At 44.9% G+C, this 23,643-nt stretch overlaps 1 protein-coding gene across 2 annotated transcripts in view; it reads right to left on the bottom strand.

Moving 5' to 3' along the window:
- Positions 1 to 1,372: 1,372 nt before the first annotated feature.
- Positions 1,373 to 23,643, bottom strand: part of zc3h3 (zinc finger CCCH-type containing 3) — a 33,662-nt gene continuing 11,391 nt past the window's right edge. Inside the window, exons 4-12 of one of the 2 annotated variants that reach the window (XM_029147315.3) lie at positions 15,347 to 15,494; positions 10,265 to 10,413; positions 8,674 to 8,749; positions 8,379 to 8,534; positions 8,217 to 8,286; positions 6,376 to 6,507; positions 2,892 to 3,055; positions 2,667 to 2,809; positions 1,373 to 1,604 (exon numbers count right to left, since the gene is read on the bottom strand). In XM_029147315.3, coding sequence (XP_029003148.1) covers positions 1,573 to 1,604; positions 2,667 to 2,809; positions 2,892 to 3,055; positions 6,376 to 6,507; positions 8,217 to 8,286; positions 8,379 to 8,534; positions 8,674 to 8,749; positions 10,265 to 10,413; positions 15,347 to 15,494 — 1,070 coding nt within the window. In that variant the 3' untranslated portion in view covers positions 1,373 to 1,572. The other variant, XM_029147316.3, reaches the window with a different exon arrangement.

Genomic DNA, 23,643 nt, shown 5'->3' with positions numbered 1-23,643 from the left:
GGAGATCTGAGGACGCAGCTGAGTGGGTGACCACGACTCCACAGAAAATGTATGAGATAATTAAAACCAATCATCCTCTGCACCAGAAGGAACGTGTGGGCTGGTGCCCTCTGGACCAGCACGAGGCTGTGGACCAACATGAGGACCACTCTTTCAACATGGTTTAATTTTCCAGCATCAGCTGATACAGACTCAGTCAGTTCTGTTTAGTGCTGGAGACAAAGCAGACGCATGAAGTGGGTCCAGAAACACCTGTGTTTGCTCAAGGGTACAAGAGCAGTAAAAGGAGGGATCGGACAACGATGCTTTCAGGTTTTTGGCTGCAGATCAATGACTTAACAGCTTGTCATGCACGTTGAGCTTTACAAACGCGTCTGGTCACATTATCCTAAAACATGTAATTTTTGGTGCTACTTCCTGCAGGGAAGGCAATTTCTCAGGTTGTGAAGGAAAAAGGAGGATTTGAGCAGTAACCTGGTTTGACGTCTCAAATGCTGAAGGAACGTCTGAGTGTCTATGAGGAAGCTGTTACTGTTTAACACCGACAGGATGCTGGACTTGGTGTCTGCAGTCGTTTCATAAACATGGATGAAATAGGAAAACCTCAAAGAAAGCAGCAAATTTTGAGGAAGCACAGAGTGAAAAGGCAGCTCTCATCACATCTCCCCAGCGCACACACTTCCACACAAACACACCTAATGAAGAATCACAGTTGACCTTTCTTTTTGTCTCGGTGAGTCTCCGTGGACAGATGATTTCTCTCCCTGTCTTCTCTCCATCTTGTGCGCTTTTACTAAAAAATTGAAATATTGATCTTAATTAGAGTTTGCCGAGCTCAGCAGCTCACGTTGAGGGTTTTAGACAAGAGGCAGCAGACATCTGTCTAAGGCACTTACGTCTTCAGCGCAGGAGAGGAGCAACGTGGGTGAGGACGAGGAAGAAAAAAACGTGTGGTGAAAGGAGAAGAGTGATGGCTCCCTGTCTCCTGCCTTTTCTGAGAATCACATCCAGCTCTCCATCTCCACACGCTGCTGTCGATACATCTGAGAATCAAGATGGACTCACACCAACACACAAACGCCCTGACAAAACATATTCAACTGCTCAACTCTTCTGACAATGTACACAAATCAAAATCTTCCAAACTGCTGAACGACTGCTAACAAACTGCTGAATGCAAAACTAATAAAGGAGATGTGATGGTAGGACATTTGGACTCTGAATGGTCCCTGCAGCACTGACTGGAAGTCCCTGTGTGTCAGAAGCACAGTTTCATCACCTCCTTGCTGACCCCCCCCCCCACACACACTTCATTTGACTGAAGACACAACTCAGTCATACCTCGTCAAAAAGAGTCCATGAAACAACAGAGTAAAAGCTGTTATTTTATTTTCATAATTTACCAAACACAATAAAAACATTTTGTAAACATTCACGTCGATATGTAAAAACAGATTAGATATAAAACCTTGAGGACCCGAGTTAAGTGAGTCAAAGATCCACCTGCAAGGACAAACCCGAGGCTAAGAAACCATCAGGGGCTTTCCCCTCCAGATGCTGGACTCCTTAGTCCTACAGTCGAGGTTTGATCTGAAGCTTTTTCTCTGTGGAAGGAAAAAAACAGCAAATTAAAACTATTGGCTGAAATTAAATGACTAATGAGACAAAGTGTGTGTTCATTCATGTGAAGCGGAGTGATGTGTGCAGAAATGCTGAGTGATGACGCTGCAGTTGAGCTGACGCATAAATGACGAGACGAACAGGACGCGCGTGTGTGCGTTTGTGTGCGTGGTATTGGCAGATATACATTGTGTCTGAGCTAATTTATGCAAAGAGAAGCGTCTTTGGCTGAGCTCCATGTTTAATGAGGCTCTGGGCGGAGCAGTGTGTTAGTGAGGGACAGTGTCATAATAAGACTCAACGCAGGAGGTGGAGAGGAATCGCTGGATCATGTGTGCAGCCATGTGCTACTAAAGTCACACTAAACGGGATAAAATAATAAACAGGGTGCCTTTGAGACAAACAGACTGAAGAACTGCTTAGATTTCAAACCTACAAGTCTGCTGCTAAAATCTTAGTGACTTGTGTGAGTAGAAGGTCAAAGGTCAAGACAACTAATCAATGCAGTTGATAACAGCCTGAATACACCTCTGCACGCATTTCATTTGAATAAGAGTAGAAACATTTTGATGCAAGCAGACAGGTTGAACACAGGTGTTCAGTGCCAGAGCAGGTGGACAGTGGAGCCTGGTGGGGAGGAGAAAGAGGAGTGGGGAGGGGTGGGAAAGCTGCTTCTTTCCTAATCTTCTATCTGTCATGTCTGTCAACAGAGAGCTCAGCTGTGCCTGGGTCCAGTCTAAAACCTAAATATTATTCCCTCTGTCCTGGGAGCAACGTTACTCCTCCCCCGAGCAACATCACACTCTGCTGCTCTGCTCCGATCATCATTATCTGTCTGCAGACAAACAAGATGCTTCCACAGAGCGGCTACACGTGACAGTTGACCTGTCAGTGGACGCGTCAATTATTTACATCAATAAGATATTTGATTTCTTTAATGAACAGAGGGTTTAGATCTGTAAATCAAACAAATTCTTGCTTCACTCTTTAACCTTAATCTGATGGATCAGACGTGTACCAGGTTCGCGCGGGTTGTGTATCGTCACCTTTAAGCTGTGAAGTTTCAACTGGCAGCATGTCTGGAGCGTCTGCTTCCTCTGGAGAGCTGCAGAGGGAGATGAAAGACGGCAGTGCCAGAGAGCCTGTAGCTGCTGGAGAGTCCCGAGGCATCGACACGGCCAGAGCCGTCCTGGGGACGAGGCAAAGGGCGGGTGAAGCGTCAGACGTGAAGCATCAAAAGCCACATTACAACACGTGGTCTGGGTTCCAACCTCTTGGAAGGATCCTTGGGTCGAGCCTTCTTGGATGGGGTGGCTGAGGTGTTGGTGGGGGTCTGCGTGGCTCGCAGCCGGTGCTGCAGCTTACAGCAGCGGCCGCGTGGGCAGGAACCAGTCCTGGAGAAGTCCGGACACACTAGGGTGTGTTTCTTTTTACACTGGCACAAGAACAGAAAATCAGCCTTTTTCACAGCTCAGGTTCAAAGCAACAATTCATTTACAGGTATTTCAGGCTGATGCTAAATGTATTTAGATGCTCTCATTTACACTAAAGAAAAGATATGTTTTTAAATTAAAAAATGTCTGGACAAAATTAGGACAATCTGTAATTCACAAAGCATTTTCAACTGCTTCGCTAGCAATATTTTACAGCATGAGCTATGAACAAATAGAAAGAACAAACAGGCAAAGACCCTTACAGGTCACCAAGTAATGTGAAAGCTACAAATGCTTCCCATGCAAATCAAGGCAGCGGCCGCTTGGACGTTCTGCTCGCTCAGCCTTTCAGATATTAGTTTTATGAAATTACGATCAATAGGAAGCTGTAAGATGCAAAGAGAAATGACTGTCCTCCTCAGAGGGTTAAGATTGTGACACAGAAGCAGCTAAACATGTTTCAGAATAGTTTTAGTATGAGGCATTAAACAGGCCGTTCTACTGATTTAAGGGACCCAGCTCCTCAGTACAAACTCTTAATGCGGGGTTCCAACACCAATGAGTGCGTTGCTTCAGCCTCTCCCTTGAAGGGGTCGCGTAGTGTCACTGTGGCGCAGCGTTGTGCACGAGGGCAGGCTTTCACATGCATGTTTGCAACTGAGTGTGTATGACAGTGTAATATGGGTGTAAATTGGTAGCTTCATTCTCCACGAGATCTGATCCCTCCCACCTGTCAGAGGAGCTAATTATATTCACCCCGGGGTGCAGGCTGCAGGGAGTGCGTGTCTGCGTGCACCCGGGTGAGGAGTGCAGCGCTGGGAGGCAGGCCGGGCCAGAAATAGTGTGTGTACAGGCCGCGTGTGCGTGTGGGATCTTGAGACGGATTTTCCAGGAAGGCTGTGGACTCTTGGTCAACTGTCTATGGAGTCAGGCGTCCCTGACTTGCTGCCACTGGATCCCCCTGTTACTGCCCTCACACCCATGTTCCTGCACCCCAGGGTGCCAGGGCAGCCCGGGATCAGCTCGCTGTCAAATGTTTCTCTGGATCATCTTATAGGGCTGCGGTTTCGACACAACATTTTGTTCAACAAATGAGGTCTACCACCGGTGTCAGTGATTCCCAGGGGTTTAAATCTGGTGCATGACATCACGACTGACCCCTTTAGGGTCTATTATATCATGCACTGTTATTTTATAGTTAGGCAAAGTAAAGTAAAATTTTCTGTCATGAATAAAACCTTTAATTCTAAGGATTGATGCTAATCAGTTATATCAGTCAAAACAGCTTTTACTTGATTAGAGACAAAGGTTTTAGAAAAGAAAGGAAGCTCCAACCAGCGTCAGAATTCACCTCAGAATATGTATGCACTGCATTTTACCATCACATGCTGAACCATAAGTTTATACGACTCAGTAATTTATCCACGATGTTCATTTATCACAGTGAAATAAGCTGCTGGTGATCAGAGGGACAGCGTTTCTGTCTGCACACGGCTACATGAAGGCACACAAAGGGTAAAGCTCAACATTTGTAACCAGTGTCAGAGAAATGAAGTGAAAAAGCTCCACAGCTTCGTACATCCTCATTTTCATAAAAACAGACAGAGAGATAGAGAGCGATGGAAAAAAGCTAAAGTGGACAGAACGTCTTTATCCCACACCAAGTTAACAATTTTCCACTTGATTTAAGGAATGCTGGGACGTCTCTGGGGCCTATTAGAGAGCTCTCTGCTGGGCCAAAACCAGGAGGAGTCAGCACATTTACCAAGAGACTGAGAGGGGAAGCAAAAGAAGCAAGAAAGGAGGAGGAGGAGGGAGGCGGGGGATCAGAAAGGACAGTAAAATGAAAATTAAATGCATTTACATCTTGGGCCTGAAGCCAAATCTTATGAGCAGGACAGAACAATAAATGAGAGCAGGTTGTTAGAGTCTTAACAAATCACTAATTCACACCGTCACTGGGTCTTAATTCTTGTTCAGATCTACATTAGCACCGTTTGAAAGTGAACTTGTGCAGTCAGTGTGTTTTTAATGTAAAATGTTTCTCTCTTGTGGCTATGATGATGTGACACATGGAGTGAGAAATCACCAAAGGCACCAGTCTCACACTATGTCACGCTTGGTTCTGTTGCTTCTCTCGGAGTCATTTGTCAAACTCATTGTCGACCAAATACTCACTATTAGATCTGCACAATCCACTGGGGCAGCATGTGTCTAACCTGAGAACACCTGGGATGAAACTGCTAATGCTAGCAAACATCATCGACATCTTCTAGTGAAGTCAAACACTCAACATACAACAAAATGTAAGTGTGTTGTCAAGGAACTTATGTGAAATCATAACTGATGCTGAGGCCACCTTTGACATCATGAAACAAGTTTAATTACTTAGCTCTGCAGTAATTAAATGAGAGGTATGAATTCGGAAAGCAAAGACAGATCTTGTGAGAGTGAGACAAAGCTGAGGCAGGATGATGGCAAGTGTTTGAGGAGGAGGATGCAGGATGGAGGCGAGGATCAGACTTAACCCCTGAGCTGCTGGAGCGACTGCCTGCCTGGTCCGTAGTGCCATCCTCAGCACTTTTCCCATCTATAATTACTGCCTGCTATCCATCATAGAGCCGCCAGAGCCTCACAGTACAGCGCTCTATAAACACACATGCACTCAGGCGCAAACACGCTCACACACACAGGAAAAAATCACAGACCTAAGCACTTCAGCTAATAGAATAAATATTAATATCCCTTTTGTTTTCTATATCCTCATTTCCCCATGCGGTATTTAAATGAGGTCTGACAGTGTGAAAAAGCATCTGTTTCACACCCGACGCTCAAAAACAAGCAGGGGGGGGGGGGGGGGGGGTGAGACAAAGAGGTAAAACACAGGAAGAGAGCACAGAGTGCATCTGAGGCAGATGTGGGGACAGCGTGAGGGTGTGTGGGGGGACTCGAGTGTCTGGGGTCATGTGACGGTGGCTCTCCGTTACCCATCAGGCTCTCAATGTGTCACTCAGAGACTGAAGCTATGCCATTATGGACATCAAGCCCTTGCAGCTGCTCCTGCCTGTGTGTCACTGTGTACATGTGTGTGAGGCAGCTTGTTTACCTGAGTCTCAGTCTAACATACATATTTTACAATATTCGTATTGAAACAAAGAAGCTGCATGACTGAGACAAAATAATATACTGTACACAGACAAAGATTTGAGTCTAGTGATGTCAAACCAATATGAAGATCAAAATATGCAGTGGTGGATGGAGGATTTTTACAGTGATACATAATCTAACATATTAAAATCAGACGTTTTTGGGGAAAATGTACCTTCTCTCCCTCGGGACAGTAGCCTTTAACAAAATCCTGACAAACTGCAGCTTTGCGGGACACGTAGACGTGGCTGTAAGGACAGTCGCTGTTGTTACAGATTCCTTTCAGGAAATAGGAACAGACAGGCATCTAGGGAGAGTCAGAAATAAACAAACCACCTGAATGTGAGAAACTGTAAAAACCTGTGAACACACCATGAGAAAATTTAACATTTATTCTTAACGCAGGAGAAAAATGCAATAAAACCTTAGTTGTGTCAAAATACAGCAGAATTTAGGTGTACTAGCTCCAAACATGTCCCAGATGAGGGGGAAAGCTCTTAATTCAAGACACATGTCCTGGAATCATGCTAGACAGTAAGAACTTAAAAACAAGCAAAGCATGTCTTATTTTAAAATGCAGCCGTCACATGTTGGTCAAACTCTTTTTATAATTGATGTGTTTGTTCCATTTCTCGTCTGACTTGAGCTGAAGTCTCCTAACTTCACTCACACAGATCCTGTAAATGCGCCACATTAGTCCCATAATCTCCTTCAGTTGTGGATTGTTAATTGGTTTTATAGTGTGAATAAATCCTCGCAGAGGAGAGAGAAGAGCAGAGTGATAAGACTATAGACATCCGTAAACAGACATGTGCTTCCTAGACCATATCGTCATCATGTACGGTTCAGGCATGTCCCATGTGCCAAGCGATCTGTCAGACAGAGCAGCTAAATGACCTTAATTGCAGTTGACAGCAGTGGAGTGAGAGTGAACGTGTGTCTTGATGAAATGTGTGAGGGTATGTGTGCATGTGCAGAAAGATCTACAGTTTAAAATGGGGGGGTGTGGGCCTGCTGGAGGCCGGTCTAAATATACCACTGAGGGCTTTCAGTGGGGGGAGCTGAGGGAGACTCCATCTCGTTGGGATCAGTTCTACCTAATTAACTGCTACAGAAATATTTATCCAGGCTGCAGCTCGTCCAGCTCTCATGATGTGTTTATGTGCTTTGGATGTGCACACTGACTAGTAGTGGTGGAGGTGGGGGGGGGGGGGGGGGGGGGGGGGGGGGGGGGGGGGGGGGGGGGGGGGGGGGGGTAGCAATGGCATGGGAGTAGCCTTGGGAGAGTCTGGTTTCAAGGTATTTATGGCTTAACAGGAGGGCGGGGGTGCAGGACACAGGAGTGAGGCTCAAAGATACACACTAGTGCCCAGATCAGGTTCAGAGGGGAGCGGGGTCCCGTACACCTCGCCAGCACCAGCCCCCCTCTCTCTAATGCCTCTGTACAGTCCTGTTTAAGGGGTCATGAAATAGGAGTGGCTGTATTCTGTGTAGGGAGGGGCCAAAGGTTTAAGGGTGCTGGGGGGGGTGCCATTACAAAACAGACAGCTGGTCTCTCAGCACTTACAGGCAGCACTGTGACAACCAACACAGGTGCAAAGCGTTTAGTGTGTGTTGTGAGCGTGTGTGAAGGGCACCTGTTTAAAAAACCTTTTCCCTTTTAGAGGTTTGAGCAGCTTCACTTTCCCCCGACAGGCAGTGTGAGACGTCTACTGTACCTCTGCCTTTTGTCTATGCAGCATGCAGTTGTGTCAGTTGGTGAATCTAAAGCGTATATGTATGTCATCATGTATAGACTTGTGTAAATAAGCATGAGTAAAATGAGGTCAGCTCGGGAATTATAATAAGTCTGTAATTCAATGAAGTGCATTCTGTTTGTCAGGTCATTCTCACTTCTCCCTACGTCATGGAAACAGGAGTGGAGCCAGCGACACAAACATGGACCATTATGAGCATGCTAATATCTCACTATGCTGTCCAGCATCCAGTCTATGTAATGGTGTACATGTCCGTTACCTTCTCTTTAGCCACTTTATGTGAGAACGGGCAGGTTCCATCGGCCTGTTTGCACGTCCCGCGCAGGAACCTGCACATTAACCCAGAAACAAGTCTGAGACCACAAAGAGCAGCAGACAAGCCAAGTCATACATACTTGATAAGAGCGGAGGGAGGAGTCACCTGGTGCAGACGGCCACCTTGTCTGGGTCGTGTATGTAGGGACAGCTGTTGCCACGGTTACACTTGCCGAAGCGGTTGTAGTACATGCAGTACTGCCTCTGCTGCTTCTTCTGACGAGCATGTCTGATGATGGCGAGACTCCGCTGGACTGCACGGCTTGATCCAGAAAGGGAACAAACACAGGTATCCAGAAAGAAATAACAAATATAATCTGAATGCTGTAGTTGAAGTTCACCCCACTAGGTTGTCCACATAAATCAATTTCAGTAATAAAGCTGTGCTGTGAACATCCTACCTGGCCAAGTGGCGACTAGTAGAGTATCGATTCCAAGCAGGAGGCAAGGATGAGACCTGGGCACTGGAGGACCTCCCTAAAAATAAGACAAATGAGAAACAAACATGCAATTAAAATCACAAAATCAATTAGCACTTTGTTCATTTGGATGGTGGAGACATAACATCTACTTCACTAATTCAGATTTGACTTGATTGAATTGCTGAAAAATGTATATAAACCTAAAAACAGTGGTGGGAACCTTCTAGTTTCTAAAACTGCCTAAAACAGAAGTAGGTCCAAAATCATGAAATAATTTGTACGTAATAAGAGGGAAAATCACACACACAATACAGCACAATGTACACAGTGAAACTGGACAGCGGACGTTCGTTCCTTGATTTATTTTGTAATTATGAGATGGATTCATTTAGCATTTTTGGTGGGATTTCACTTTGTCCATCTGGACTAAAATAAATACATAAAAAACGATTTTAACTACTGCAATCAGATCCGTCTCTGTGTTTATGCATCAAGATGCAGTAACAACCCGATATATCGCTGGTTATTTATACTGTGGTGGTTTGACGCAAAGGTGCCACAGCCCAATGTGACGTCCAGCTCTATCTGAGAACAAACACTATGTACCCGATACACCCCACAAACACTTGGAAAGATGTGTGTGCTGTTGTTAAAGGCCAAGGCAGGAGTGGAGGCGAGCATAAGGAAGTGATCTGGGTGTGGATGACAGCTGATCTGATTCCGGCCTCTAAATTTGGAACTTTTTTGGCTCTTAGCGCTCTTATCAAGTGCACTCTAGTGCAAGTTAAGCAACACACAATTACAGGCCAATGGCTCCAGACCAAGAACAAATGTAAAGCTTGCTTGGAGAAGATGTGAAATCCCATCTCGCGCTGAGGACACCTCAGGCATGCTCCTAGAAGATGCAGGAATGTGAATGTTGGGACGCCAGTCACGTCTCCAAACAGAATGGCGCTCTTCAATTTCACCTTCAGGTGTAGCTGCAGCAGAGTAAAAGAGCTGGAGCCACATTGGGGCTTTAATCTGCACAGTCCGGTTTTCCAGACCCTCCCCTCAATGCTCTGACGGATGACAACTTTATTATTTCAGATGGCAAATCCAGCCAGCTCCTGTGAGTCTATTAGAAAGCACGTGGACGGAGCTGCAGCCACAAACATGAATAAACACTCCTGTATCACTTCATGGTGCACACACCTACTGGCCTGTGGACACAGTACACGGCCTCAGTGAATACTAACAACTACCACACATTATGCTGGATAAGTAACGACTGAATAAGATAACAATAACTTCATCTTTCATTCTAAACTATGCAAGTTCCTCAATTTTACTACTTCATATTTTATGCCATTAAATTCAAGTCATTTCTTGTGATCTGGGCAGGCAAAGTTTTAGATGTTACAGAGCAAAGAGCCAAGATAACAAAGAGGTGACAATGGAGAGGAAAACTGGACGTGTGCCAGGTGTCAAAGGCTGGAGATTATAAGTGGGAGTTTAACATTCATATCTTCAGATTTATTAATTTTATAAATGAGTAATACATCCGCTAATGTAAAGCAGTTCCACCTACAGTGGTTGGACGCCACGGTGCGAGACAACTTGTTGGCCGACACCCGGTAAAGAGAGCCACGGATCCAGCACATGCTGCTTCCTCTCCAGGGCTGCATGGACGACAGGGGCCTGTCGGGAGGAGCCCGACCACGGTTCTGCAGGAAACTCCTGTGAGGGGAGACGATAGGTTACAGCCACCTTCTTTGGTATCATAAAACAACAGAAGGATCAATTCACCTTAGTGAAATTTAGACTTTATAGAATTGCTATTAGTTTAAATAGTTAAGATTAAAGTGTAAAAACTTCAGCCATGCTGGAATGTTAATGTGCTTCCACCCCTCTCTGCTTGTCTTCTCCCCAGCTCTTCCACTATATCTCCACTCCTCACTTTATGTTTCCCATCCTCTAGTCTCCCCTCCTCCCTTCCATGTCATAGCACTCTGTTAAATTGCTCCTCTAATGGAAGGGACGGCAGTGTGGAAATGGAGAGAATTGAAAAGAGGAGAGGAGGAAATCAATGAGATAATAGGCAGGGCAGGGGGCCAGAGCAGCGAGGTTGGCCCCTACGCTGGAGCGTAGAGACCACACACGCACACACTCCTGCTACAGTATGTACAGTCCACACCATCACAGGCCTTTACGCACAGGCTCCCCATTCAGGAGTCACTCAGTGTACTGGGGTGTGTGCGGTGCCTGTATGTGTGCTGGGATGCTGGGCGGTAGTGTAGCGGTGCAGGGGTTATGGCGATAAATTGCGCTGTCCTGTCACTTCTATTTGGGGCGGATTGGGGCTGGTGTGCAGGGTAGCGCTGGAGGTAATTTGCTGCCGTATTTCAGATGGGCTGGAAATGGGTTTAGAGCGAGAGTTCATGCCTCCCATTACAGAGAAAAGAGAGGATTACCCCAAACGCAGGGCATGCACAAAACAACTGACACGGACGCTTAACATTCTGCAGCTCGCCGAGACATAGGAGAAAAAGGGAGGTTATATCAGCTGCATTCATGTACATGGGCTACCTGACCGCATGCCATAACTCAGAGGCACAGACACTCCGTTTCACTGATACAAGATCAGTAGCTGCCCTACACAGGGCAACTACAGCCAGGGGAGCTGTAATGGAGGCTAATGTTGGAGCGATGACTGCCACCCAGGGAGGCTTAAACAAGGCCTGGACGGCCCGAGAAGCCACAATGGAGGTTAATGGGGATATGACATGAACAGTTAACACGGGTGGCAGTTAACCCTGACACAGGGCTGCAGTTGAAGCAGACAATGGGGGAGCAACACTGTCTGTTTTCAGACTAGATTTATTTGTTTGGGTCCAAACCTTGGAGAGATTTGTGATAGATGCAAATGAAATGTGCCCAGTTCTGAAAAGGTCCTAAACCCACCAACCAGAGCTGAAGACAGTGAGACTGTAGAAGGTGATGATACGTTCAGTGCGTCAAGCAGTCAGCTTGAAATGATGAAGGGGTGAAACCTAAAGCAAGTCCAGCTTCCTAAATGCAACTTTCTGCATCTACCTTTGGAAGTCCTTACTTCTCTGCTAGTTGTACTTTTGTTTGCATGCACACATTCTAATCACCAGACCAATGTGTTTTACCCTCAGGCCTGAAGCCACAAATGGCCTGCGTCGGTGCAAATTAGTGATGCAATAATGTAATGTGTGTGAAGAGGAAAAGAGGCAAACAGGGGAGGAAATAAACCAGCAGAGGTCCCAACACGGTGTAGCGTGTGTCTGCAAAACACACCACGTGCATCACTTTGGCTTTGGTCATTTACTAACTAAATGCTTGTTGCTGCTCTGCCAAGTAGATGATTACGTTTCATTTTTATTTTATTTTTAGCAGGAGAAAGACAAATAGACAAATTATAGGTTTGGTTAAAGAGACTTTTGATTAATTAAATACTTTTGGTTTTTAAACCTTGAGATAATGACACCAAACGTGACCTTTAAGTGTCTTTTTTTGCATTTTCAGTTTGACAGAGTATAAAATAGAAGAGCAGATTTCCACATTTGAAGTTTCCACCCAATGAAAAAGACAAAGAGCAGAAGTCAAGAGTGAAAAACACAATCTGGAGGGAAAAACTAGAGGAGGAGACAAGGGCACACAAACCCCCCCCCCCGAGACTAGTCTGCATGCGTATGTGCCAGTGTGTGAGCAGGTGCGTGCACACGGACCCCACTGACCATGCAACGCACAGATAAAGGAGAGCGCGATTCAGCACTAACGGCGCCGTTGATGAATGATCCGACTTTTGTTTTAGTGACAGGGAAGAATTTGGAGGGTCGCGCGACTGCTCAGAATAATGCTGCCCTTGTCTATTTGTCTGCAACCCAAGCATTAGTAAGCTCATATTGGGAAACAGTTACCCTTGAAACAGAGCACAGCAAAAACACAGTCGTCCAGCGGATTCCAGCAGCGAGAAGTGCTGCTTGTGTTCAGGCACTTAAAGGAAACCAAAGCAGTGACATTACACATCACAGCCATCGTCTAAGTTGAAGAAGAGGCTTTAATGTAAAAACAGAGTACAGTATGTGTGCAGAAAACCGACCTGCACAAGAACACATGACTGCAGGTGACGAATGAACGACTAATGTGAAAAACGATGAACTGAATGAATTGGGGTATAAAACGGGTTGAATGGGGGATTGAATGCAGGGAAATAAGGAGAGAAGTGAAGAAGAGAGAGCACTGCCTGGGTTTATTGCTCTGTCTCTTACATCCTGTACTGATCGATACTCAAGCACTAAAGGAGATGAGCGCCCGGCCTGTGTGTGCGGATGAGCTCCTGTGTGTAGATGTTTACAGTCAAAAAAAGCAGTTATTTAGAATTGGGTGTCTGGCCATAGGGAGGGATTTCAAATAATGCAACAACATAAAAAACTGGGGTGAGAGGATGTGAAAAGAGGGTTCGACAAATTCAAGCAGAGTCGAGGACAGAGAGAGAGAGACTCGACAAAAATGTTATTATAGAAGGAGTAAAGCAAACAAACAGAAAGCGCAGCCACAGAGTGGAGCCGCCAATGAGGAAAGTGAAAGGAGGAAAAATAGGGAGGGTGTGGGAGAGATGGAGGGAGGGTTGGGCTGTAATTTATCCTCCAGCGTGCATGCTTTACAGCTTTCTTAATTCAACTCCTGCTACTATTAATGGAGTTAATGTTGAGATTATATCCATTTTCTGGTGGCGGTGGCTGAAATACGACGGACGATTCACCTCCCCTTCAAACTGCTGCCAAGCACTAAATCATTACGGCTGAAACAGGTAAGAGCTGAGGATGCTGGGTAGGAGGAGGAGGCTGCACACAGCAGACGAAGGGGCTTTAGCTGCATGGGTCGCTTAGTGTGGGCTTGTTTTTGTCTCTTCACACTTTCTACTATAGTCCATAAATGTATGTAGCATCCATGACCTCTATAATTAAATATTGGTAAATATTATTATATTGACTTCACATTATGTTACCAACTCATAGATTCTTTTATTTTAAACAAATTATTCGTGTTGAGCTCCAAACTCATAAATCAGCCAGTAGATTTCATTTACATGTGTAAAAACTGTCCACTGATCTGCAGTAGAACGGTGGAAGCATGACAACAGTTCATTGTATTATGCATCAATTTCCATATTTTAAATGTAATACTGCAATGGTTGGCAGTTTGTGAGGTAATATATAAAGACGATATTCTTATTAACATCATCATATTGATTAAAGCATTACGTGCTTTTTTGCATCAGTGCAAAAGAGTTGATGTTGTCTAAATAGAAGCTGACGGAATAATAAAAACACCGCCCAGAGCCTTTGCGGTTTTGATCTTGTTACATCATAAAAAATGATCCTTCCAGACTCCAAGTCTTTATTTAAAGACCTTTGGATCCATAGAGGCTAAACAACACTGGCCCTGAGTGAGAGGAACAGCTATGAGCAGGAGATAAGGGCTGAGGACATATGAGGGATCAGTGGGTCCGATAGGCCGGAGATGGAGCGCAGCACTCTGTAGTTAAGAGCAGAGTCTATGAGCTCATGCTCTACTCAATGGCCTTAAACTGATAAAAGTGGAGGGTCTTTGCAGTTAAACACAGATAAGCATGAGAACGGGGAGGATGAGTGGGTGAGGGTGCTGAAGTACTCTCCCCGGGGACCAGACCTGTCCCCCCCTTCCCTCCCTATCGCTTTCCTCACTTCTACACACTTGGTGATATTTCACAAGATGTCACGGGGCTCAAATTGAAAATCCCTTGATGAATCAATATTTACTGCAGCAGCTAAATGAATAGTAATAAGTCACCAGAGGCCGAGTCCAGCCACAGTCCAGCTCTGTCTTACCAAATCTGGATTACACACATGAATGAACACCTGACACCAACAACACAGGTATGGAAACAAAAATGAGACTGAAAGGTACAATTCAACTAAATTACAAATTTGTAACAAGTGGGGCTATTAAATGTTATCATAAGTGGAGGGAATTATGAAGCTGCTTTTGTTATATTTCAGATTAATACGCCAAGTGTCAAACTAAAACTTGTTTTCAGCTTTAGTGTCAGTGTCAGTATGTGCTGCTCATTCAACAATGATTTATTGATTTTAAATTATGTGGAAGAATTAACAAGCAACAACAATAATCAACAATATTTCAGAAACCCTAACCAGAAATGTAAATAGTTAGTTTAGTGTCTACTGTTGTATTAAATTAGGTAAAATGAAATCTCAGAAGTGCTTTATATCGTGGTGAATGACGGAGACCAGCACTGCGACAAACGAGATGAAAGTTAGAGGAATGAAGGAAACAGATGGGAGGCTGTAATGACATTAAGAAATGGACCCCCTCCTTCATGTTGTATCCCTGTTGGGTGAGAATCTTTCCCTGTTGGTGTAAATTAATGTAAGGAGCACACGGGCGTAAATGGTTTATACTCTGGGTTATCTGCTGTGTAAAAATGAGCACCATAAATTTAAAACCTCTTCCACTCATGCTACAAGACAATGACATAAAAAGACTCGGTGCCGCTCTGCACTGAAGCATATTAGCCACTAAGACACATTAGGCCCGGCCCTGCAGGAGATGTGTGTGCACTCGTCTCTTAAACGTGGTTCACCTGGCAGACTGGACCTTCTTGACTCTCCAGGAGAAGGCAGGGCTGTAGGGGAGGGCGTTTGCCGCGCTGCAGCCTGGCCGGGTCACCATCTTGTAACGAGTCCTGAACACCCGCTGTGAGGCCGGGCTGCGATGGCCAGAGGTGGGAGCTGAGGACAGAAAGGTTGACAAGCTGGTAGGAAAACCTGATCATGTAACGAAGCAGAGCATCACGGTGTGTAAACAAATGGCCATTACACAGCATTACAAAAGTAGAAAACTACGCACACACACATGCACGCACACACACGCACACACACACAAGTTTGTCAGAGGACTCTGGCAGGTGTGCTCTTTAATAAGCTTCACATATAAAAATGAGAGGGAATAACAAAGGCAGAATTTTTATGAGCCTAATAAATCATATCCTCTGTCTCTTTCCTCGCTGCCTTCATCCCTCCTGCCCGGCCTCCCTCCCTCCTTCTCACTTTAAGTCTCATTCGTTATATCATTTTACAGATCCATCAGAGAAGAGGCGTAAGAACGTTGAGATCGGAATAGAAAAAAAGACTACAGAGGGTTTATTTATTTATTTATTTGCCTGCGTATCCATCATGGTGTTTTATGATGGCCTGGCTTGGCTGATGTACTTGCAGAAAAACAGAATTTGCATTGCGGATCATCTCCGCTCCTGTTCACATCAATTTACCAACATCAAAGACTGTGCTTCAGCAGCCAGGAATCTGTGTTGAGGTCAAAGAGGTGCCATAACTACAGACTGTGTCTACTGAGCCAGTTTAAAAAGCCTAAATATCTTGTGTACAAAGGTTTGACTCATTTCTAAAGGTCTGTCTACTTGCAGGTAATCGCTGAACATCCAGTTGGAAGCCTAAAGTTTGGGGTAAAGACTTGTATTTCTATAGAGCAGGGTCCAAAGGTCTCCACATATCTGTAATTTACACTCCTTTAACGCAGCATGAAACAACTTCTCAGCATATTCCTTATGTTATTAACCCCCCCCCCATCAGTCACTGCGGTGGTCAGTGACAGCACTCTGTCTCCCTAATGAGAACAGAAAAGACAGAGTGAAGGGGGATGAAAGCGCCATAACAAATGAGTCCAAGCTCCCAGCAAAAGCTCATTTGCCATCACCTCTTTCACAAGCCCTGGTGGTGCCATCTTAATTAGCATCCAATAGGACAGGGTTCATTCAGGGTCCTCAGGGACCCCTGCCCTGCTGCTCTCCCCCACTACCCATGCACTGCCCACTAATCATTACCTACATGCAAGTGTGGAAGCTCAACCCAAACCAACTGACTTCACCAACCGCACCCTGAGACGGCACCTTCTAGGTGTCACACCTGATCCAGGTAATCAGTGGTGGTGGGAGGTACAGCACCAGAACAAGCAGCCGGGTCCTTAAGGGACAGGATTGAGAACTGCTGTAATAAGAAACAGTGATCACGAGAGCTACACTGACAAATAATAAAATGATTCGATTTCTACTTCAGTACATCCCCCCCGTTTTCCTCCCCCTGAAATGCTGGTTTCATTTGTCAGCCAGGACGCAGCTCTGGATCAGCCGGAGAAGTCATCTCAGACGATCATTTACTGTTGAGCGAATCACTGGAGGCTGGGAGGGAAACGGTGCCGAAGATGTGTGCATGAAAACAAGGTCTACAGAGGCATGGCTAAATATATTATACTATGATTTCACTACTTCCTCACCTGAAAGTATAAACTGCTCATTATTGATGCCACGTTGACAGAACGTCCCCTATAATCTGAGCAATGACTCAAAAAGTCTGACCGATTCTCTTCAATATTTAAAAAATAGCAAGAAAAAAACTGACTAGTCCAAACAATAAAGAAAGGAAGTTGCCCAAAAATCTGTGCCATGTAATTACTTTGTATTTAATCGTTATTAATATTATTACAGAGCTTTGGGACACTGCTCCAGCAAGGTCCAATGGGCTCAAAACAAATTCAATTGCTGACATCCATCACAGCTGAATCTCCATCTTCCCCGTACGTCTTGTGCTCGCTTTCGATCTAAGTAGAGTGGTTTAGATAATCTGTCTAATAAACTGCCGACCAGTTTACACCCATCCACTCTTCTGACTGTTGGCCTTTTTTGGCTCATTTCCTGTTGTAATGTTTCTGTATTTAGGTTTGCTTAGAGATAACTTGAGCATTTAATAAACTCAATCTAATTTTGATTATTCATGTGAGATGCTGTGATCGATGTCAATGAAAAGAGAAATACTGCCATTAATATAGTGAAATGTTCTTTAGGCATTTCTGCCAGCGAATCAGGTGTGTGTCCACATCCTGTCTGTATTGCAGTCAGGGCTATTTGGGTGTCCTAGCAGATGACAAATAGAGCCTGTCAAAAGTGCTGCCATGACTCCTACCCTGCAACCTCTTCCAGCACCTCCTGAGTGCGTAACCTGCAATGCGCCTCTAAACTCTGGTCCCCAACATCCTGACAAGCGCCACGTCCATAACCCTGTCACACAGCTGTTCCACCTTGGCTACTGTTTAATGACATCTATAGTGAGGTTGTGGTTGGTGTATATCCCTCATTGTGTGTGTGTCAGCAGGGACGGATGGACGGTGGTGCTCTGATTGTAAACCACTGCAGGTTGTGTTGGTTGAGTAGCTCTGGGAGCAATGGGGTCTCAATCTTCCCCTACAGCACCATGACCAATGAGCATGTGAACACACACACACTTACACGCACGTATACACCTGGGGTCTCAATCTTCCCCTAATAGACCTTTGACAGAGACCTGCTTTACAACGTGGGGGGTGAAGTGGCACCCTGCACTGTGGGGACACTGTTTGCAGACGCACGCGGCTCATAGGAGCATCATCCATCTCCCAGCGCCTCACTGCTGAGAATCCACAGACAATCTACTCCAGTCACTCATGGCTCCTCCTGCGAGTCGTCTGGCTTCTAGTCATGGGTCCACATTAATGTGCTTTGGGCCTTAGTACAGGGCCTCCACTGCAACACAAGGGGGGTCTGTGCATGTAGGGATGTGCGGCACTCATCTGCCTCGCTCTGATCACAAACACATATTTGATCTGGTAAATGAGCAAAGAAGATTGATCTGTGCTTTTCTATGTTGAGCATAAAAATGATCGACAATCAGTCGAGCTCAAAGCAAATAAAGAAACCGACTTAAATCGTTGCTTATTTATCTACTCTGTAACATAACGTGTGATCCTCCAGCTGTGGGAATCCACTCAAAATGTGTGACAAATCACTAACGTATATCCTGTGTCATCAACTTTAAGAGGCGCATGTAGAATCACATAAGCAGATCTGTTGCATTAAACTAGAGTCACATGTCTGAGATGACTGAGCCTCTTCGCAGCAGCACGGTCGAGGCTTCAGATCTGTCCTACTTCCATTCTTCCTCCCTCGCTCTCCCCTCAGCCCTCTGACAGGCCACGGCACCACACCTTCCCTCCTCTATCCTCTTAGGGATCCCCCAGCGGCCTCCCTCTCGATACCTGACGGCCAATTCCAGCACACAGCGTTCCCCTCGCCGGGACGCACGATGGATAATAAATCTTATTATTGACAGAGCCTGTTCCCCTTGACATCTCATGTTCTTGTCCCCTGGGGCTCATCTTCTGACTCCCACTGCTGTGACACTCTTCCAGCAGACAGCAGTGCCATGCTAACATAAGACTTAACAAGGGAGTTAGTACAATTTAATAACCCGCTGAAGGCCTGAGTGGGTATGATAAAATTATACTCCACATACTTCACGTACGTCACTTTTTAACAGACTACCCAAAGGCAGAGTGTGTTTCTGATCTTTAAAACACACTTTTTCTGCTCAGAAACACAGTCAGTTAAGTGAAATTTGCAGCAAATGTGTGATAAATACATTCTCTTAGAGAAATTCCTACTGACTGGATGCTACACTTAAGGCATCATGGGGATCAGAGAAACGGGGATTCAAACCAACAACCCTGGGGTTTAGGGATAATAAACTAAAAAAAATGAACTACGGGAGAGAGGAATATGACTCCAAGGCCATTAAATGTTTGCAAAGTGATTTTTAAAATGAAGCCTGATTGTGTATTTGTGTACTTATTCCACTTTATGCCTTAAGTAATACTGCACATGGCAGTTTCTCAAGGCTATAAACAGTACGTCTTCAGAGAACTGGTGTCACTGTAGGTGTGATGACAGATAGCTTATCATTCATCAATTTCTCTTCAGTCATAGATTCAGTCATGACTAAATTAACACTTGCGAGACAGATGCTGGAGTATAAACACGCTGGTATTTAAAGGCTTTTCCGTTGGATGAACCTGCTCCTCCAGAGGAACACACATTAGGGTGCATTTGGAGGAAGAGCTGGGCTGACATACGCTGACAGGCTGATGGTCGTGTGGGGCCACATAGTGACGCTGGAGGCCCCTGCTGTGTGCAGGCAGCAGACAATGTCGGCCAGCCTGCTGATGTCAACACAGAGCGGAGTGTTCAGGGGGAAGGGCTGTGTTGTGAAAGGGAGAGTGGTGCCGGTGACTGGGGGGGCAGTGGCTTGTGGCCTCGTCCATCATCGCAGTGGGGCCATCAGCTGTAACCTATACCAGCTGACCCAGGGAACCTCAGGGCTGAGCAGAGGGAGGGATTCCTTCATTCAGGCTAAGGCTATGAATGCTACCGAGCAGATGTCACTATGAACATGCTGCACTGTGTACACTGCAAATGGTTTATACGGTGATATAGTGAAAAAAGAGTCATGCTAATAAATAGCATCAATTCATAAATTACAGATTGCATAATGAAAAATAATAAACATATATATAAAAGAAAAATATATAAACATATTATAAATACTATGTTAATAATAATAGTTTTCATAGAGTTACTGTTATTACATATTTGACACAAACCTTTGCACAAACAAAATGTAAAAATCATTCAGCACTTGACACTAGTATGGACATATGTAAATGTTAAAATAATCAAAGTTGCAAAGTTAATGAGCAACATGAAACTTGACAATATCATTGATGAATAATTAAATGATAATCTCCCGTACGTGTGATCTTCCAGAGTAGACATATGTTCCTGTAGCTATAAAAGAACACAAATAACATAAATAATGCAGGACAGAAACACAGCCTTCCTGTGAACTCAACCTTGACACTGACCCCAACCCCAAGAGACGACAAAATCTTTAGCACTGTTCATTACTCTGTCGGGATGTGATTCGTCACAAACGTTTCACGCATCTTCGAAGATGCATGTGTCACGTTTGGTCAAAGGGATGACTCCAGCTGTCAATCAGCAGGTCCCATTAGCCCCGACACGAGGAAGTGCCTGGGGCCTTGTCTACTTAGGGACCACCGTGATCACGTAGTAGAGGTCAGTCTGTTTGTGAGGGCGGCATATGTAGGTACTCTGTAAGTAGACAGTCCAACACTCAGGGAATAAGGTGTATGTCATTAAGGGTCACATGAAGGTTAAGAGAGTGCATCCATAAAGCTCACACAGCGTGTGAACCTATGCCCCAAACAATCCACTTTGAATTTTTTTACAACCGTCTGAATTTTGGAAAGATTTTACTCTGAGAACTCTGGATTAAAACTTTTTTTCTTTCTAATATTCTGCAGGGCCCAGATTTAGTTAAGCGGTAGGGGAATGTACTCCAAAAGCCAAACGTATACTCCTGTAAACTATTACTGCTGACATAATTTGTCCTTTGCATGTGTTGGCTGCACCCATACTTGTGTTAGAATAACAGAATAGTGGGAAAGAAGTGCATCATTCAGACTTTGTTTCACGATAGCGAGCATGTTTAGGACACATGCGGTAATACTTCATGTCTGTCACCACACACACACTCAACGGACGAGTGGTGTGGATTTAAACCAGGACCGAGGTTCTGGTTGCAAATACCAGCATGAAGTGCATCCATCATGCTGTTGATTCTTCCAGGCGAGTAAATGATGGATCTGGTCAGCCGGTTGGACACTTGCCTCTAACTTTTGTTTCATCCACTGAAAGACATGGAGGTGATGTACAAGCCCACTGGGAGACACAGAAGCATCATGAATGTGTTAAAGTGTCAAAAGATGGGGGGGGTCAAGGCACGGGGGTGAGAAAGAGGCAGTGTCCAGGGGCCGGGGACAAAGCTGTCCTAAGGAGTTTTTACTTCAAAGTCAGGAAAGTAAACTTTTGTCAAATTAACCTTTATTTGAGAGTTTGTCTCACTTTCAAGACCTTTTAAACTGATCAAATCTCAGAAAGTGACCAATTTGGTTTCCCCCAGTCTTGTGTGATACATTAACTACATTAACTCCCACAAGAACATCCTGGGAATGGAAGAGCGAGAATGACGCGTGTTTCAGAGAATGCAACAGAACCACTAAGTGAAAAGCTGTGCCCAGTATAAACAGCATTTAATGACAGCATTAGGATGAGAGAGCGACTGGCTTGTGCCTGTGTCCAATAATATATACAGTATAGATTTACAGATTACCCTTGGCAATGACACCAATATTTGACCTTTGAGTGTATGTAATGAAGAGGGCCTGCTGAAATAACTATAGAACTTGTGTCTAATGGTTCGCTCTGGCCTCTGGCCATGGTCAGCTCAGTAACGGAGGGTGAGGGTGAGGATGGGTGGGGCTGCCAGGGTGAAAAGTGAGGGTTTGAGGGCTGTACTCAGGACGGGGGAGGGGGAACAACTGATTGATGAGGGACACTCAAGTCTCTTGTCAACCCATATGTCAAGTGGTTAAAGGCAGGGGGCGAAAGGGCTTCCACTCTGCTATTTCTTATCCTTCAGGGGACCACGCAACCAAACACTCTGTACCCACAGATACTTCATCTTGATCTCCTTGCAGGCAACTGGCATGTTTTCTACTTGCTTTACTGTCCTTCCTTTAATCTCACCGGTGGAACCCTTCTGTGATAACGCTCCATGTCTACATACATGTCCTTAGAGTTATCTGCCCTTCTCCTATACAGCATCCTCACCCACCTATGGCCCCTTCATTCCGTGGTGGCATTCTGGATGCAGCTGCCAGGCTCTAATTGGTCCCTCTGGGCTGAAGAAGAACTGGCAGCATCCAGCTAAAATGCTGATCGCAACCAGGAGGAGTGGGCATCTGTTCGGCACCGACACCGCTGGTGAACCGCTGGCATGGCCGGCTCACAAACACATACACGGAGGGATGTTTGCTTAAAGGTCCTTCAAAGTCACAGCACATCAGAGAAAAACTAACGGATCCCAGTTCAGCAGCAATTAGAGTAACAACAGTCTAACCAGTCACTTCAGAAAGTCCAAGTAAAAGCTCAGGCAGAGCAGAAGACCATGTGTGCCCACAAACTACTGCTGTGATGTTACACAATCACATCATCGTGGTAATTCAACAAATGCATCTTCCAATGGGTCTTTGTTATGTACAAACCCCTTAAACGGAAGAATGCATTGAATGAATAAAGGAGAAAACATCACACATGGATGCATCCATGCAGGCACAGAGCGGGGGTGGAAGTAGGACCCCAGAGGTGAGCTAACGTTTCTGTACAAAACAAGTGACATGTGTGGGTGACTTCTTCATTCCACTGCGACCTGACCCACCGGTCGGATTATGTGACAGACCTAATTATAGACCACACATAAAACACAAGAGACTCGACAGTGTCTGCATCATCTACTGTTTAGCATGTTAGAGGTTTATTCATTAAAGGTTGCATTCACATTTAATTATTTATTACCTTTTTTATTTGATATTTTCAAGAATATGTATGATGTGACAGTTTATAGGTGATCAAAACTAAACAAACTTGTTTTGTTTGTCTTTTATGCTTCTACTCACTTAGGCTTATTTTAATTTTCCAGATTTCCATCAGAAGTGAAATTGTTAATGGTGGTTATTTGTAGTCAGTCCAGGATTACCGTCATCAAACAGGATAATCAATGATATCAGTGTGTGTCTCCACTGAGACAAAGTGGGGTATTTAACAACTAAGCCCCCAAAAGACAGGACACAAATTAACCACTCACACACAAGCAGGAGCCCCACTAAGCTGGACAGTAGACAAATTAACCACTTCCCACAGAGCAATTCACAAGGGAGCAGGGGACAGTAAATGGCAAATGATCAATATCACCTTCTTTAGAAGAGCCCACAAAATAATATGCTCACACACGTACATGCAGCACCTGTATGTGCATGTTACACATGTGTCTGTTGTGTACGTACAGTTTAAGCACAGTCTGATCCTGACACACTCCTGTGGTTGGGATGCTCATCTCTATTGACAAGTGGCTTTCG

Source organism: Betta splendens, chromosome 4 (assembly GCF_900634795.4).
Source record: "Betta splendens chromosome 4, fBetSpl5.4, whole genome shotgun sequence".
Lineage (NCBI taxonomy): Eukaryota > Metazoa > Chordata > Actinopteri > Anabantiformes > Osphronemidae > Betta > Betta splendens.
The sequence above is the reverse complement of the archived record's forward strand: the minus strand, read 5'-3'. Positions and strand labels throughout refer to the sequence as shown.